General features: G+C 41.1%; 1 protein-coding gene across 2 annotated transcripts; it reads right to left on the bottom strand.

The window, feature by feature from the left end:
- Positions 1–2,109: 2,109 nt before the first annotated feature.
- On the bottom strand, positions 2,110–14,993 carry LOC139306825 (NGFI-A-binding protein 1-like). Of its 2 annotated transcripts, XM_070930779.1 has the most exons (8): positions 14,593–14,993; positions 8,569–9,371; positions 8,322–8,455; positions 7,896–7,947; positions 6,701–6,820; positions 4,963–5,131; positions 2,789–2,932; positions 2,110–2,554 (listed from the first exon to the last, which is right to left on the bottom strand). In XM_070930779.1, the coding sequence occupies exons 2-8, from the start codon at positions 9,367–9,369 to the stop codon at positions 2,478–2,480; spliced, it is 1,497 nt and encodes a 498-aa protein (XP_070786880.1). In that variant the 5' UTR covers positions 9,370–9,371; positions 14,593–14,993; the 3' UTR covers positions 2,110–2,477. The 2 variants fall into 2 exon arrangements, with proteins under 2 accessions (XP_070786880.1, XP_070786881.1); XM_070930780.1 differs by lacking the exon at positions 14,593–14,993 and having other exon boundaries at positions 8,569–9,373.
- Between the last annotated feature and the right edge of the window lie 4,256 nt (positions 14,994–19,249).

The raw sequence follows: 19,249 nt of genomic DNA, 5'->3' as shown, positions 1-19,249 counted from the left end.
CAGTGTTTGAGCCAATCTGGCTGGAAACAAAATGTTCTTTGTCCCAAACCACGATGGCTTCATCTCTCAGAATTCACTAGCTAGTTTAGCTTTAGCAAACTAGATTTTTACAACAGATCAACGACTCCAAATCTTCGCTAGTTTCTTGCCATAGTGGCTGCTTGAAACAAAACAACCTCATGGAATTTCGTGAAAAGAATACAATGTCTTTAAACACAACCACATTCTAAAAGTGAGACAACACAAACATTTCCCAAGTTGTAGGTGAATTCCCACCCTGAAGTTCATGACAGACATACAGTTACTGAGCACATAACAAAATGACGGATCCATATAGTATGCAAATAGACTTATTACTTACATAAATATTGCATTGGTCTGTCATTACTCTGAGTGAGACTAAACTATCTGCAGGGGTGGGGGGGGGGGGGGGGGGATTAGACCAAATTGTCTGGATGTTATTATCATCTTGGACCAAACAGACGTATTTACACAGTGTGGTGAACACATAAAAACACAGTGAACACTTATTTGTTATGTATTTACCTCTAAACAGCAAAAACACATCTTTGAAATATGCACTGATGGCCATCACAGGTGGATTAAACACTGTTAAGAGCTAAGGCTAATCAACATTATCATCATGTAAAGCATGTTTTTATATACCAGACACTTTCACACTGTTGTATTTTTTCCTCAATGACATTTAAGTTCTTTTTTTGTTTTTGCTCTACATACATAAACACTGTATTGACACCAAAAATCTACAGCAAAGTTACACTTGACAAAGGAGAACCCTGGTTGAGAGATTAGGCTAGCACTATTTGTTATTGTGGTACTATTTACAGACCCCAGGCTGCTGCTCCACGAAGAACAGCAATAAACAGGAATTTAGCTTTTTGCTGCTGTTGTTGAAAAGCCACATACCTGCAATCTTTAATATTTTATTCTGTCTTCAGTTTAAAGTTAACATATTGAGTGGATTTTACGACCCGTGGGGCCCGCTGCAAGCTTGTTGGATCATTTCTAAAAAACACACAGGCTTTTTTTCTGAAATACTCCCTGTTTGCAGATGCGTGGTTTCAGTTCAACAGCAGTGTTTTGCTAAATTACAAAGTGAAATGAACCAATTAGCTCGGCCTCCGGCATGCCAGCCCAGCCATCCTGCCAAGACGAATGACAGTGGTCCCCTGCTGTTATTCCACAACAGCTCCTATACATCCTCTTCTTAAATTACCTCCCATAAATATACACTAGACAAGAGCGAGGACGGAAGGATTAATCCCACCTCTCCTGTTTTCCCGTTTGAAGTGAACGATAAAAAAAACTAACCTGCTACAGGGGCTGAATGCTAACTCACTCTCCCTACAGTACTTTTCACCTTTGTTTTGAGTTACAGTACAAATGCAGACACCTAAGTTAGATTTGGGAGAATGATGGAGGCTCAGAAGATGTCAGGTGACGGCCAGAGAAATGACAATAAGCCACCAGCCAAATGCTGGTAAATCTTTGGGTATTGCTGGTAAGTTTTAAGATCTTCTTATTGTAGCCAAAAATCCTAGTTGCCTTGTTAAGTCATGAAAATGGATTGTGAATTTTTGGATACCAGCCATGAATCTCAAAATTAGGTAACACTTTGTATGTCTACCATTATTACGTGTTGATGACTTTGATTTGACTTTTTTTTTCGCAGTAAATACTCATATATGCTTGTTAATATAGTTTATCTATAATGTGTTGATGACTGGCAACATAAAGCATTAATAAGCACTTTGTGTTGACATAAAAACGGTCATAAGGCCGGAGTTGAAGCATTGCCATCCCGAGAGGACCGCCGCTGGTGTTGCTAAAAATCTGAAGGAGAAATACTGGATGCTTGAAATATATTGGAATTTGAAATTTTAGACTGAACATTGGCAACATCTGCAGCTTTAGTTTTAAGCTACAAGTGCGGGAAGGTGGCTTTAAAACATTGGCTACATGGTAGTCATGCAAAAGTGTTACCAAGATGCTGAACTCACCACAGTGTGGACGTGCGGCAACACAGCCAACATTTCTGCTTTTGTCTCGTCTCTGAATCTACATTAGAGTTAAGACTCAGCCCCGGCATCACAGCCTGCAACCTGGCTGTCCAAAGAAAGCAACAAAAATACCACCCAGGCAGAGGTAAAGAGTATACAAATGTCTGCAACAGATTACTCTTAAATTACATGTACATCTAACTTGTACAATTAATTAACAGACAAAGACCTGTAGAGTACTGAAGGGCTTCTCGACATGCTCTCTAGGTGCTTTGGCAAATACCTTTTAAACAAAAAAACAAAAAGACAAAATCAAATAAAAATAAATGCTATTCATGAGGCAACATTGGTTGTTAAGGCTCTACTGTGGCTGTGCTTGCTTAGTATCTATTGACGGGTAATAACTGCATACTGTCAAGTGTGAGTAGAATGAAGGTGGGGGGGGGGCAGGAGGCACTATGTGGAGTCTTCCGGCTCTGACTTTATGGTCTTCTTCTCTGTGTTGCTGGACGCTCGCTGCGACGTCCCGTTTTCTGAAGATGAAGACAAAGATAAATTACGGTGTCATCAGCAAAGAGGTTTATAATGCAGAATAAGGCCTCGTAGAAATTGCAACCTGTAGAACAAATTTAATGCAGCAAATTCTCAGATTTTATGTACCTCAACTCTTGCCCAAAGTGTCCTTGACCAAGACATTCCACCCTCTACCTAATTTCCCACTGTAAGCCCCGGAAAATGGCTCCAGCCAGATGTCTAACATCACTAACCTGTTGCTGGTGTTTTGGTCTCATCTGTGTTGTTGTTGTTGTGGTTGTGATGGCGCTTCAGTTCATTGGCTAGCTGCTTGCCCAATGGGAGGTCGCCTTCCTGCATGTTCTGACTAACCACCCTCAAGTTGATTGGTCGTTCATCTGGAGGACAGACAGAAACACAAAAAACAAACAGAATTATTCTCTTTGTGCCCAGAACTTCATAACTCGCCTCAGGTTCAGTGTAGGATTTTTTTTTACCAATCAGTGACAAATAAATATCACATCATACGGGATTCATCATCTAACAGAATAAGAAGTGAATCCAGTTGGATAAAAGCAAACATCAGCCCAGATGTTGTTCTAACACTGGCTTTGTTTGACATGTTCAATGTTCCCGGTGGTAACAAAGCCTGTGTTTGTGCGAGTTAAGCTGCTGATCCCTTGTGTTTGCCTTTTATACCCTTTGAGAGCAAGAAAGTCAGAAAGAAAAAGAGAGAGAGAGAGAGAGAGAGAGAGAGAGAGAGAGAGAAGATTTTACTGTATTTTCTGCACCACTAGACTGCTCTGTGCTTAATATTGACATACAGATATTTACTTTACAGATTATCAAATTTACATGCACAGCCACTTTCTGCCTTTTCTGTATCAGCTGGGTTACCTCAGTGGTGGAGGATGAACCCACTTTGGTTTCTGGCTTTTCACCAATAATGTTAGATGAGGGTGACAATGAGGTTTATCTCTACTTTTACTTTCCTTTGTATATCGTCTATCATCAGATCTTTTGATTTCCAAACGAACTACTACGCAACTGGAGTTGATGACAGTAATCACAAACCTGGATAAGATGTTTACATGCCACAGTATCCTTGTCTTCAGCTAGCATATTTACAGTGGGTTTCTCGAAATCAGGTTTATGAGGATGTGAACAGTTTCTTTGGATTTTAATCTTGATTAAATCGATTAATCTGCATTACTTTCTTGATTCATCGTTTTGTCTATGAAATGTCAGAAAATTCCCACAGCTCAAGGTGATGCATTTAAAGAGCCTGATAGCATAATGTGCATAAAAGGAAACATGGCTAGGAAGAGAGCATATAAAAAAGAGAAGACGAAAGTGCCAAATACAGAGAAAAACATGGGAAAACGGGATTTAAGAGAGACATATACACAGGAAAAGACAGGATAAAATAAAAAACTGAGGGGTAGAGAGCGGTTAAGACAAGCAGAAGACAAGAAGGAGAAGAAAAGAAATGACAAATGAAAAAGAAAAGGGACAAGAGGAAGAAAAAGAGGAAGGAAAGCAGAGAAGAGGGGGAGGAGAGAGAGAGGTACACAGAAAGAGAGAGAGACGCCCCCCTCCAGGCAACTGGCTGGAGGTAAACAGGCGTGGGCGTGATAATTACAGGTGCATTGTGGGATTTGTGGGAACAGCGATATAATGAGCTGTCGGGAGTGGGTGAGGGAGGAAAGGGATGAAAATGAGATGAGGCCCGGAGGAGAAGTAAGATCCTGAATAATGATGCGTCTTTTTTCTCTCTTCTTCCTCCCTCTGTGTTTGAGAAGTCAGAGCTAAAAAAAAAAAAAAGAAAAAGAAAGTGACAGCTGCCACAGCTGGGTGTGGAAAATCAGCACCTATAGGTGTTGTTTCCATCCACACAACCACGTACACATCCTGCTTTTATGACATGAAATACATTTTCTCTTCAAATTAGCCTGCCGCACTCCAAAAAGATCAACTCATATTAGGCTCCGATTCAGTCTGTTTGCTTCCTATTGAGCTTCAAGCCAACAATGGGTAACAAATTAGCTGAAGACTGCAAACCACAGCTGCATGTGTTCTTTTGATTGGACACTAAGGGCAGCAGTGAGACAATTACTGGCAAAGAAAAAGACGCACAAACTAAACCTGGACAAGCCAAACAAAGGTGAGATTTATGCTTTATTAGAAGCATTTTCAGCCATTTTTAGGATTTCTGAGCTGCAGTTTTACCTCCAGAGTTGAATCAAATAGGCGGGAATTGTGAACATAGCAGTTCAAAATAGTGCGCCATCCACGTCTTTACATTGTGCTGCCTAAACCGGATGTCTTATTGGACATATTTTTAAACAATGTGCTTCAGTTTTTCAAGAAAAAAGGGCCTCTAGTTGTCTATTGTATTTAACCAGTATTTGAACTCCTAATGTCATACCTTGGTTGTCTCTGCTGGCGTCAGCGGCAGCTCCGTTGGTGTTCTGGGCGTCGTTGAGGTACTTTAAGGCGGCGGGTGGGATCCTCCAGTCCAGAGCCTGGAGTCGCTCCTGGACGGCAGCGTCCTGCAGGATCTCCATCTGCCTGGCCAGCAGACGCTCCAGCTGCATCTGATGGACACAAACAATTTATAATATATAGTATATAAAGTCCACAAAGATCTTTAAGCTTACTTGACGAATGAAGTAAAGACTGAAATGCGCAGGAATAAGAACAGCAATGATATCTGGTTATTGTCAGTCTGCACGTCACTGTCCGCTCAAATTATTATGGGACGTGTTTTACACCCTCACACAGTGAAGCGTCTGATATGAGCAGCGGTTCAGAGGGCCTGAGGTATGAATGCAGCCATGAAATCTCTTCTTCTGAATGTGAGTTCTTAAAAATCACATCAAAATGACAAGTGTAATTGCAGCCGCACAAACACTGACTGATAAACCAGCAAACACACAAGTATGCATGAGATGAGACATATGTACAAGTGAAGGAGCATGTGTTTTTCATAAACACACACACTTCACATGAACATGTTTCCTGCGTAATGAGTTATCAAAAAGCTTTCCTCCTACACGCCGGCTCTAATTAGGAACAAGCCACAGCAGCAGAGGCATTGGAAACCAATAAAGAACATTACTGGGATCAAACTGGATCCCGCTGCCACAAACATCTGCTGACATGGAAGTCTGTCGCAATATCTATTGGTGAGAATCCTTTCAACCTGGCAGCTGTTTGAGCATGAGAGAGACACTGTGTTCATTACTGATTCTCATATTAATATAGCTTAGCTTTAGGCTGCAGACAAATGAGCTATCCACTGATGAAGGCCGTGAGATGTGTTTGAAAGCTCTTGACAAAGCTAGTAAGTGGCCCTTTTTGGTGTAAAACCACTCTAACAATACAGCATTACCTTTTTTATACTACGAACAAGAAGGTTGTATTTTCAGTTAGCAGGATGTCTTAAAAACGTGACAAATTTCAATGGAGTTTGGTGGAAAGTTAGCTGGTTTGTTTTGGAGGATTTCTTAACACTGCAAGATATAGCATTTTATATTTTTAATATTTTCTCATGAAATACAGCACACGCTGACAATATTTTATGTTTTGTAATTGTAAAAAATACCAATGAAAAGGCCAAAACCAAAAACGTGTTAGTCTGTCTCTCAGTACTGTGGCTCTCAGCTCACAGCCCATTGGTTCCTACTGAAGATGTAAATCTTTAAAAACACCTCACAAATACATAGTTTAATTTAAAGTGTAGTTTAAAACAACAGGGGAAATAGTGCATTTGTTGGGGACTATTGTCAGTGGCAGATTAATCCACATTTGGTGCTCGAGTGAATATTTGGGGCAGCAGGACGGCGTTTGTGGGACTGAGTCAAAATAAACTACAGTGTGTGTGCGCTCATGGTAATGAGCTTGTAAAAGACAACATCTGTCCTGACAATTTGCATCTTGGATTGGACTTCAAATAAGCTCAACATTTACAAGAATTAGAAACACTTCTGTTTCAAAGAGTCACTCCCTCACTTTGTTATAGCGCGTCCGACCTCCCTGACTGTCCTCACATCTTACTGTTAATGTTCTGAAACGCAACTGCAGGTTTGGGATTTTGGGGGAGTTTTAACAAAATCAAACAGCAACAGCTTCTATCATGGATTTTATCTTGTCCGGCTACCTACCTGCAGATTTCGTCCGACGGTTTCTTCTCCTTTCGACTTGGCGCAGGCCAGCTGCTCCCTCAGCATCTCCTGCCTCATGTGGATGGCCTGCAGCGCCTCCTGGATGTCGAAGAAGTTCTCCTGAAGATGTCAGAAAGACAGACAGAAAAAGGTTAATGTCTTATATTTCTGATTAGTTCACTGTCAGCCTTGTACTTAAAAAGAGATCCAGTAGAGTAGGTCACTAGGACACTAAGGACCTGACCTTTTTGGGCTGTGCCAATATTCCTAAAAATGACACAAAAAATCTTGGCATTGTAGAGAAGGTATATAAGAAAATATAATTTAACTTTAAATTCATATAAAAAATGTTAGTTATAGTGACAATTACGTGAGATCAGGGACATATTATTTCTCTCATTGCTGTTATTATTTTCAATACAAAGCATTTCCTTTGATAATAAAACAACTGACAAAACTAACTGGAATTTTTGGGAGTTTTTCTGTTTCTGCAGAACGGCGGCCTGAAAGTGAATTTAGCAGGAACCCCCCCCCTCTTTTGGGAGCTCAGAGTAGTTTTTGTGAGCAGGTGTCGCTTCATCTGCAGCTCTTCTTCTCGGTTAAAATCCCTGCAGAGTTCGCAGCCACCACATGTTTTCGATCATCGGTTTACAAACTGAGAGGAGCCATTCAGAAAAACTCTCAGCCAAGTGTGTCAGGGGACGAACACTGAGAGATGGCTTTGTACTCTGTTCAAGGCTGTTGCTGCTGCGTCCGTTCTGTTTCTGAGTCTGCACTCAGAGCAGCTCCATCTGCCAAGCTTGTCTTTACATTTTAGCCATTTTAAATATTGAAAATTAACAAATGAGTGAGCTTCAGCAATCAATAGTAAAGAGGTCAAATGTCACGCTGCAAAGACAGCGATCCTCATGGTTTCAAATATACTGTAGACTGTTGGAAAACAAATCTTTCCCATTTGCTAAACCCTCTCTTTCACACAGGAAGTGACGTGTTTTTACTGGTTTACTGGTTTGCTTGGAACAAGCAGAGGAAGAAGGACTGGGCAGGCAGCATGAGCAGGGACAGCCACTATGGCTCAAACCACAGAAACTCAAATTTCATCGACAGAAAATCAGAACGTAGGAGATGTCACACAATTTTGCTTGGTCTAAAAAAAATTCCAAAACGTGGTGTGATGTTTCACTGCTGGCCTTACCTCTGTTTTAATCCTTTTAGGGGACGGCTCGTCTCTGTCTCCACAGCGAGACCTGCAGAGAAGCATCAGGAAACACAATTCAGGACTTCATACATCAGAACTCAAGGCCTTTATTAAAAAAACACTTCTGGTTTGCTGGGGTCGGCTCCAATGTCCAGCTAGTGTGTATTTAAGTCTCAAAGAAGCCCTGAACCATGTATCTGGCAGAAAGTCATGTTTGATTTAAAAAGGCAGACATCCTAAAATAAGTGCTGATTGTCAAATCTCAAATCAGCTCTTCAACACAAAAGATTTCTTGGATTATTTAAGATAAGTTGGAACCGTTTTTCCTGATTGAAACTGATGTGCTAAAGTTGCTCAGTAGGCACAGTAAAATACAAGCTTCAAGATAAAGCCAAGACAGACTCAGAATTCGTATGCTCTTACTTGCTGGTGCGGTAGGTGTATTTATAGGTGACCTCTCTGGAAATCTGGCGGGCCAGTCCGAACAGCTCGTCTCGACGTGTCAGCAGAGCCATGTCCCTCATACAGAGCTGAGCCGCGGCCTCGTTCACCGTCAGCTACACATCACACACAGTGAGTCAGTTTAGTTTAGGGAAAACACAGAAACATAAAGGATTCCTGAAATTAATTTATGAAGCCTGTCATGAAGGGATTTGATCTTATGGACAACCTCATGCAGCGTCAGGTGTTTGCCATCCCTCCTCTTGGAGTCAAAGCGTCCATAAATGGCGCTGTATTTACGAATCTCCTCTTCCCTCCGTGGGTCATCATCGCTCATTTCAAAGATGTGTCCGATCATCTTTGCCAGTTTCTTGTTGTTCTTCAGCTGCTCTTTGACCTCAGCTAGGTCTGTCTTAGGAAGTCCCGGTGCCATCCTGTCCACACACTCCAGGACTGACTGGACGGCTGCGGCGTCCAGAGCCTCTAATGCGTCTCTCGGTGACGATGGGGAGCCGAGATCTGACGGCGACAGGCTGTGCTCGCTGTCGTTGCTGTGGCCCGACCAGAATCGAGCCTCGCTGCTGCCCTGCAGGGGCGACCCGGCTGACACTTTGTCCCGTGCCACATCCAGCTTCCCCGGGTCGGAGCAGGCTGCGGCGATGGCTTTGGGCATCTTGACGCTGGCGGTGTTGGATCGGTCCTGCGCGTTCAGCAGCGTGGGAGAACCCTCGGGCAGCTTGTAGACGGGGATGCTGCAGACGGGGAGCGACGTGAGCGGCTGGTTGAAGATGGCCGGGTTGGTGACCCAGTCCCGCAGCGCCTTCTGCAGGCGGCGCACATGCAGCGGCTTGCTGGCCATGCCGACAAGGGCCATGATCTCCAGGAACTCCTCCTCCCCGGCCTCACACAGCTGCTGCACGTCGTCGCCGCCCTGCTGGATGAAGGCCTCGTAGTAGTAGAGCAGGTTCGCCCGCTGCAGGATCCGGTAGAGCTGCAGCTCACCCAGGGTTCTCGGCAACACCGCCGCCATACCTGAGGGGGGACGCACAAGAGGTTAATAAGGTCACAATGTGAGCTAATCAAGGTTGTTATTTAAAGCAATTTGTTTACTGGAGACTTAGATGAGAAGATCAATACCACTCTAAAGCTGGAGCCAGCTGACAGTTAGCTTAGCTTAACACAAAGACTGGAAACAGGGGGAAACAGCTAGCCTGGCTCTATCCAAAGGAAACAAAATCCACCTACCAGCATCTATGAAGCTCATTAATTAGCACGTTATATCATTTGTTTAATCAGAAGACAAGTTGCATTTTTACGGGAGGTTATCTGCCGGACTAGATGGATTTCGTGACCTTCAGACCGAGAAAGGCTAGCTGTTTCCCCCTGTTTCCGGTCTGTATGCTAAGCTGAGCTAACTGACAGCTGGCTGTAGCTTCTTATACAGAAAGACATGAGAGTGGTATTGATCTTCTCATCTAACTCACACTCACAAAGCAAATAAGTGTATTTTCCAAAATGTCAAACTGTTGATTTAAAGCAGAGTAACTTGTCTATTCCTTCAGATGTAGAATTGTCAGATAAGATAATATTTGCGGACTGCAGGGCCTGCTGAGCACTAAATGGCCAGAAAAAAACAAATTGTTCTTTTTGGAGAAGTCAGAAAGATCCACACTGCTCTTAACAAAGTAGCACCTGAACGTTTCTTTCTGTCTGGATGTTTAATTAGCAGCCACCAAAACATAAAAGCTATTGAGAGTTCTTGACCTTGGAGAAACTTTGACCAAAAAGCCAAAGGAACCTTAACTCAGGTTTATCACTTCAGTTTCTAAGCAAATTCCATCAACTGAGGACGATTGAGACGCAGTTTAGAGCAAAAAAAAAAAGAAGAAAGGTAAAAATCGACCTTGAGTTTACATGTTTTATCAAAAATCCACTCTATTTATTGGATGCTTCGTTTTAAACCAAAATCACTACTATAAACTGACATGAAGACACATTACTATGAAAATATACATGACTTATATTTGGACTGTACATATCATTCTTGGCAGGTGCATGATTGCAGTTTATCAGGCCTCAGCAGGTGCAGGAAAAGGTGAAATTCTCCATCAAGAACGCCACGAGTGCCTTTCATTTTTAGAATGAATGGCACAGGTAGGATTTTCAAGATTTCCGCTTTAACCCTGTTTGGTAATCTACATCTTTTCAGGTGTTTGGACTTGAAAGTATTCATGTTTCATGTGCAGGATAAAGACACAACATGAGACTCTGTAGGTGCATTGGTTACAGACTACAGAGCCGTCATTTACAGGGCTAATTTTGTATTTCTCATACTTGTAGGGCATTGATATACTAATGAGGAAAGATATTTCTTGCAGTAATTTAATGTCATATTCTGCTTGAATGCGCATAGTATTAAAATGCTGAAAACAAGGTATTTTTAATCTGCTGTTACTATTTTAGCTCTATTACTATTAAGTGTGTCTCCACATGCATCCAGGCAGATTGTACATTAGCCTGTGAATAAGTCTATTCTGGATGTTTGGCTGTTTGCTGCCCTGTCAGTTTGTCAGATTAGTATTTATCTTCGAAAGAGACGCTGTCTCCAATCTCAACCCTTACAAAGCAAAGAAACACTCAGATCTGTGTCAATACTTGTCACTTGTCACTTTAAATTGAGCAAAAGTGGAGGTCTGAAAGAGGCTTGTTTTTGACTCTTCCTATGTGCATGTGAGGCCCTGCGGAGGCCTAGCTAACAGAGGAGTGGCAGTCAGCAGGCCCGGGTTGCTGGGAGGACCACATGCCTCTCTCCACCCCTGCAGGATGTGTAGGTGGTGGGCTCGCCTCGCCCAGAATAGGCCCAGAAAGCCTCAGCCCAGGGAGCCAGGCAGGCCTCGACTCAGCCTGACTGAGTCGGGAAAATGACAAAGACAAACGCTGCCTGAGAGAAGACTGAAATCATCACCTATATGTAGAGTTTTATTTCACCAAGAACCACAAATCCTACTTCTGCTACTGCCGTTGCTAATAGAGCTTTTTGCTAATTCACCGACCTGCAAGCAGCCTGCTGATACGAGAATGGATTGTCGATCAATGTCTAAATCCGTACAAACCAGACTGGCAACAAAACCTTAGCTGAAACATATTGTGACATGTTTGTAGATCCATTTTGTTAAGTTCTGTAGAGTTACTGTGACGCAAACTAGCTTCTGTAACTCTCTCATCTGTCTTTCTAAAAAAGTGAAATGTGTACCGGGTCTACGATCCAGTCGACAATTTTTGTTAGCATTCAACAAACAACAGCTCCCATGAGGTTTTTCCAGGCGATCGCATGTCTTCGTAACTTGGTTCTGTCTTCCACATCCATAGCTTTATTCTGCTGTCTAGAAAAACGTCTACGCTGTTCCACTCGCTCCATCAAGCTGCTGACCTTTAACCCACAAAGGTCTTGTGAGAAACGGTGGCTGTTGAGTGCCGCTAAAACAGAAATATGGAAATACAATACAAACAGGAAATAAATGAGCAACTAAATAATAATAATAATAATAGTCACTTAACAAACCTGTAAACACTTCTTGAATAAAGTTTGTTTTTGCTACAAACTGTTGTTCTGCAAAAATCCCTCAAATAAACCAAATCTGCTCTCAGAAATGTCTTAAAATTAAGGTTGTGAGTTTGAGTTTTCCACATATATGAGGTGCTCAAGGTAATTAAAACAAGGATGCTGCAACATCTCATCCTTGTTCTCATTGAAAATATTTGGGATGTTAGCATTCGTAAGTAGAATCAGATCCAAACCACAAAGATGAAACTCAAGAAATACGCTCATTATTTCCTAAGAACAACTTTCCGGTGGCTCAACCTGCTGAATTTCCATCTACAGTATCAGTAATCACCACGACTGCCTTCGTCAACACATGTGAGGCGTTTACATACAACATAACACACCAGAGCGAGTGCTGTAGAAGAAAGTGGCGACACAGCAACATCACTGTGGGAAAATAATGTCATGCAAGGGAGGAAGTTCATCATGTGCATCATGATGCTACAAGCAACTTGAGCAAAAACGAGTTGGAAAACATAAAGTGGAAAACATGACCATTCGACAAAAGGTCACCAATTAGAGTTCAGTTTGAAAAGACATGGACGAGATGGACGAGATGGACGAGATGGGCACTGACGCCTCATTGGAGTCCATATATCATTGATGGTATTTACAGTGGTGGAAGAAGTATTCCAATCTTCTTCTGCAAAAGTACTAACACCACACTGTGAATGTTTGGTAGTTTAATTTTCTGTACAAAATATACGATGAACTTATAAACGTTTTGTTTTGTACGTAAAATCTTACTCTGCAAAGTAACTAAAGGTATCAAATAAATGTAGTGGAGTAAAAACTACGACATTTGCCTGTGAGATGTGGTGGAGTAGAAGTATATAAGCGAAGAAAGCTCCTGCCTACTCTCACACCTCCACATGCTGTACTGGCCAATCGCTGTGTTTGATTGTGGGTTTCGTTAAAAAATTACAAAAACTGCCTCCTCAATTCCGAAAAGGCGCGAGAGGAGGAGGCTTCAGACGCTGTTCGACGATCCGACAAGCACTTTGTACACACTAATATTCTACAATATTAGACCCCTTTCACGCAGCGTGAACCTGCAAGAATCGCCGTTATTGCACAGTGTGTAGAGGCATTTACCTGCTGCTCACGATTAGTCGATTAATCAGCAACTATTTTGATAATGGATAAATCGTTTTGGCTATTTTTCAGGCAGAATATTCTCAGATTCTAGCCTCTTAAAAATAAAGATTTGATGCTTTTCTTTGACATGCTTTTCTTTCGGATAAAACAAGCTAGATAAATATGTCATCTTGGGCTCTTGGGGAATATTCTTTTCTATTTTCTGACAATGCATGGACACAATAAAGAAAGTACTTGTTAGCTGCAGCCCTAAATCCAATAATACAGCTAACAGAGGTTGTCACTTTTGTCACAGAAAGTGTTTTCTGCTGGTTTTTCACGATAAAGTAATGTGTGAACTGAATAACTATATTTAGCTGCAGTGTGAAAGGAGACTCCTGTGTGTGCAGCAGGTAAACTGTCCATCAGCTGCCGAGACAAACGTCTGCCTGGAGAATAAAAACGATCCTGGTAGCTGCAGCTTTACAAAGCTCCACATTGTGTTTCTACAAATAGAAACTGGATTAATTCACTTCACTGAGGAAATAGCTTCAATAATGCTTATTGTCAGCGCGTCAGTTCAACAGCCGTCTGCACAAACACTCTCAGACTGATATCTAACAGCCTGCCATCTTACTCCAGTTTTATCACAGCAGACGTGTGTGTGTGTGTGTGTGTGTGTGTGTGTGTGTGTGTGTGTGTGCGTAATAGGCGGCTGTGACTGGCAGGCTCTAATTGAAGTCCTGCTTCACAAAAGCGAGTTTAGCGAGTTCGCCTTTTCACCTGGAGAGGCGTGCTATGGCACAATGGCACCACTGGCACACACACACACACACACACACACACACACACACACACACTAAGATTACACACACACAGGCTGATGTGTAGTTTCCCAGGTGAAGTGCCACGCAGCAGACCAGGGTTACCTCAGCCCTCCCCTCAGTAAAGTGAGAAATACTTTGACTTCACTGTGATTCAGGAGGAATTTGCCAATTTCTCAATGTAGAACATTGATGTTGTAATCTTCACTGTGACCTGGAAACCATGTGGTCATGCAGTAGGTGTGTGTGTGTGTGTGTCTGTTATAAATAGCAGCTAAAAACAGCATAAATGAGCAACTGATACTGTATTCAAATGATTATTCCTATAATAACTTGTCTATGGTGCTATAGCAGTTTACAATGACACTGTCACCTTTCATAGCTCCTATAATATGCACATTATTACAGGAGTGGTTATAGCTGCTTTTCATCTCTATAATATTCACATGAAGTCTTATAGTCTGTGTACGATGCTCAGTAGTGAGTTTATAATCACATTTGGCGGTTTGAGCTATTTTTATCACATTATAATATTCTTTTAAGGCATTTCTACACTTTTCCAATCGAGACTTATCGTATATCTATGGTGCTATTATATTATTTCGCTGTAATATTACTACATGTAGTTAGCATTTCCTATAATATTCCTATAATAAGTGGTGCTGCCTGCTTGCTAACAATATGACAGAGCTGATGATAAAAAGAGCAGCAGGTAACATGCAGGATTAAATCCATATCCAATGCCTACCTGGTGAGTTTCTGGCCCCCTTTGGTCCGCCCTGGTCCAGCTTTTCTTCTTGTCTGTTCTCCTTCTTCTTCACTGTTTGTCAACACAACGCCTGGATGCCAATTTGTGCAACAAAAAAAGGAAAGCCCGCAAGGAAGGGATCCCCCGGGACAGCAGGGCGCGTAAAATTAAAAACTGAAAAATTATTTCCAGGACAAAAAGAGCGCCTGCTTGTCTCTGCGTGCTCAAACCGAGCGACACTCCTCTCCTCTGTCTTCCTCTCTTTCTGGAAACTTTTTCTTTCTCCTGCCGTTGAGTGAAAGGAGAGAAAAAAAGGCGCAGAATATCAGTAAAAAGCCGCTGACCTTTGTGCGTCTTTTGGTGCGTCTTCTTCCTCCAAGTGTGTGTTGCGTGTGTGTGCGAGTATGATGAGTGTGTGTGAGTGAGTGTGTGTGTGAGAGTGTGTGTGAGTGTTTGAGTCCTCTCCCAGCGTCTCTCCACTCCCCTGCACTATTCACAACTGTCAAACTGCACACAGGCACACACAGAGGCACTTCCGGCTGGCGTGACAAAATAAAGGCACCGCTATCAGCGTTTAGAAAAGTGAAAAGAAAGGCTGGATTATCGCGCATATAAAAAGTGTGTAGTAATGCCAAGTATACTCAAATAAAAAGAACATGTGAAAATAAACAAACATATACCTGCATCTTTTTGGCTTGTGACTCTCTACACATCTAGTTTGGGTCCTTTGTCACATTTCAGAGACATTTTCCTTCCAAATTTCTCACATGGTTTTATTTAAATAACCGAGTATTCTGTGTATCAGAAGTGTGTTTTTTCTTCTTTCCTCTCCCATTATTCAGACCCCTAGGTTGACAACCACTGGACTAAACTACTAAACTGTATACAAAGTAGTTCAAACTAGCTCCATCTCTAGCAGCTACAACAGTAAAATGCTGCTTACACATTAATGCATCAGTATTAATAATACTATTCCAGTCAGTGGTCTGCAGAATCTGATTTTCTGTCGAACAAGTATTTTCACTTTTGATACTTAGTACATATTGCTATTAATACTCGAGGAGTATTTTGAGTGCAGTACTTCTACTTAAGTAAAGAATCTGCCCACTTCTTCCACCACTGGTTTATTGTGACCGTAATGCACCAAAATGAACCTGAAAACCTGTTTTCTTTCGTGTCAAATCATATTTCAGATGCTTTTATTTTGTCATCGCTTCCTGTCTTGTCTCATAGTGACCCCGCGCAGCTTCACGCGGGCAGCAGCGTAAAGTGGGATATTCCGCGCGGTTGCCACAGAGCCTCTCTCTCTCTCTCTCTCTCTCTCTCTCTCTCTCTCTCTCTCTCTCGCCCACGCTGCTCCCTGCGTGACGCAAATCCGCGCGTGGGCGGACACACGGGGCGTGGGAGGCTTTCTGCACGGAATACCAAACACAGGCAGGTTCAACACCCACAGAGAGACAGAGAGACACAGCAGTTTGCGCACTTCATGTTCTCAAACTAAATTATTATTGAGGAGATTATTTCATTATTTCATCCTGAACTGTAAATATTGTCAAAACCGATAGTCAATAGATATTAGAATTGATCACTGTGCAGATTACCATGCTGCATCCGGTTTAAAGCTGCTGTTTCTAACACTAATGATGTCAATTTGAGATCATTTTCTATCTATAAGTTTGTGTTTGTATGTGTGTATATTTTCTTTAAAAGTATATATTTTCTATATGTGCAATGTGTCCACACGTACTTTTTTTGTATAATGTGTGTCTGCGTATATATTTTACACATAGTGCATACTTAATAATATTATGTATAATAATATACATTGTGTTATGTGTATAGAGTATATATATATATAGTATAAGTATGTATTCTATATGTACACGTTCTGTATATAAAGTGTGTGCATGGGGATGTTTTTACATATATATTTACCTACTGTATGCCTGTAAAATAGTATTAGTAGTATATTTTCTTGTATAGATGGATATATTTTTACATATAAACTGCATGCCTGTAAAATTAAAATATTCTATCTATAAATTGGTTTTATATGTACATATTTTCTTTAAAAGAATATATTTTCTATATGTACAATGTAATCGTCATGTAAATATGTACATATATATTTTTCATATATACTGCATACCTGTAAAATGTCAATATTAGTCTATTATCTATAAATTGAGTTTATATGTATAACTATATATTGTACAATGTATCCGCATGTAAACGTGTTGGTGGGTATATATTTATACATATATATGTGTAGATATATGTTGTATCTGTCTGTGTGTGTATTATTATTATGTGTAATATATGTTTTTATGTTTATGTGAATTTTTCAAAATAAAACATATTTGCCTGTTTGAAATCTTTTTATATAAAATAGAATATTTAAACATGTACATATTTTGTCTAAATTAAGGTATTTGAGCACGGAAACTTTTTTTATACATTACACTGGATGTTACACGACGAGGAGGTCGTACCGATGCATTTTACATTAGCTGGTACTTTTTGCTGCTTTGTGGGCGAAAATAAAACATGCAAACTGGATATTTTCTTCCTGTTTGAAAAGAAAGTGGAGATCCTCCAGCTGTGGTCCAGACTCGTCTTAAGGTTCCTTATTTTGGTTGATTTTGAAAGGAAGTACCTGTTTTCATTAGAAAAGACAAAATTAGAAAAGTCATACCAAACATTCCCAATAACTGTTAAAAGTAAAATGCATTTGTGTCCCATTGTGAACAGAACAAAGCAGTGTGTCATCGTTGTCACTGACTGATATCTGTACAGGTGGTCACGTGTGAGTGTGTGAGGCTGAGCGACACACAAGTGCGTCAATGAAACAAGCCTGTATGCAAATAGTCAATTCAGATTTCACATTTTTTCAATCAGCGATGTGACGGGGCATGCAAATGGTTTCCAACGCAGGGAAGTGGGTAGCAGGAAGCCCTCTGTACAGTGTGTGTGTGTGTGTGTGTGTGTGTGTTTTACTGGTTTGTTTCTGGCTGATCTGCTGCTAAAAGTGTTTCCCGAATGTGACTTTCACAGCAGAGAGCTGATCTCTATCTAGAAATAACTACAGTCACACATTTATATCCAAGTGTTTGTAATTATGTACACTACTGCAGAATACTACAATACTATGTGTACACAATCTACATATTCACACAGTATATAATACACTTTAACTTCTGCTACTAATAATATGACAGTTACTAACATGATTACTACCACTAGTACTCTTAGGAGTATTTGTACTGAGCCCTGTTGCTGCTACTACACTACTACTCGTACCCATAATACTAGCATTAATACAACTACTACTGTTACTGTTATTGGTGTTACTATTGTCACTACTGTCCCTAGTACCTCTACTACTGCAAGAACTAACACTACTACATTACTACTATTACCATTACTACTGTTATAAGTACTGATAATATGACTAGCGTTAATGCAACTACTACTGTTACTGTTAGTGCTACGACTATTCTCACTACTGTTCCTAGTACCACGCTACTACTACTAGAACTAATACTACTACTGCTGCTACTACACAACTACTAGTATTACCACCACTACTAACACTATTACTACTACTTATATGAATATTACCACTGCTACTACTAGTACTCTTAGTATTTGTACCGACCCCATTACTGATACTGTTTATCGCACCCATAATACTACTAGCGTTAATACAACTACTACCACTACTACTACTACTAATATGATGCCACTGCTACTACTAGTGGTCTTAGTTGTATTTGCACTACTGGTATTTTACTACTACTTGCACAGTTACTACAAAGTGTATCTGTACTATGATTACTGACGTTTGAGCCTCAGTTCATGGAAACAGCAGTGTCACTTCCTGAATTATCAACTTTACAAGTAAACCACCAAGAAGGAGGTGAGAGGTCAGAGGTCACAGCGTCCATGCAACAAAGATCTGAACTGAGACATAACTGGAGGAAAGTATACACTCACTACTGGGTGAAACTTTAACATTTGCATGTAAGATGAAGCCCAGAAGATCGAGTGGAAAGCCTGTGAACGTCTCCTGAGAGACTGCAGAGAGACGCCCTCAGCGCTCATCAGGGCCGCCAGCAGCTCCAATCAAATCTCCATACGATCGCTTTGACTCTGCCTGATTCCCCATCAATGAGCTATTTTGGGGAATTAGGCCAGCCGCCACCAGTGTTACACCCTGGGGACGAAACCAGCACGGCTTTTGTCAACCCCCCCCCCCCCCACCTCCCAAAACCCTGCCCTCCCACCTCCACCACCATTACACCCTGAACACAGCAGCCAGAAAATGAAATAAAACAAAAGAAGTGCAATTTACACTCAACACTGCAACTCCTTTTATGTGTCTTCAAAAGCCCAAATGATGAGAAAACTAGTATTTGTAGAGTGTGTGTGTCTGTGTGGAGGTGGATGGGGTGGGACTGCTTGCTTTTCAGATCCTCTAATTAATTTCAGAAGGAAACTAAAACAAATATCAAAGCAAAACTGGAGATTATGCCGGAATATGAAATCCTACAGGAATATTATGCTGATACCAAAAGGTAAAATAACCTAAAAAAAATTCACAAATAAGCTGAAATGTGGTGTTTTTGGCACACATGGTTAGCTTAACTTAGCTTAG

Source organism: Enoplosus armatus, chromosome 24 (genome assembly GCF_043641665.1).
Source record: "Enoplosus armatus isolate fEnoArm2 chromosome 24, fEnoArm2.hap1, whole genome shotgun sequence".
Taxonomy (NCBI): domain Eukaryota; kingdom Metazoa; phylum Chordata; class Actinopteri; order Centrarchiformes; family Enoplosidae; genus Enoplosus; species Enoplosus armatus.
Note: the sequence above shows the minus strand (reverse complement) of the source record. Positions and strands in the feature narration are given on the sequence as shown.

Bases quoted from the DNA above. Each gene is read 5' to 3' on its own strand.
- LOC139306825 (XM_070930779.1), bottom strand. From the start codon at position 9,369: ATGGCGGCGGTGTTGCCGAGAACCCTGGGTGAGCTGCAGCTCTACCGG. The intron at 5,132-6,700 runs GTAGGTAGCCGG...TGTGTCCATCAG, and splicing joins CCGTCGGACGAAATCTGCAG to ATGCAGCTGGAGCGTCTGCT. The intron at 2,933-4,962 runs GTATGACATTAG...TCTGTCCTCCAG, and splicing joins CGCCAGCAGAGACAACCAAG to ATGAACGACCAATCAACTTG.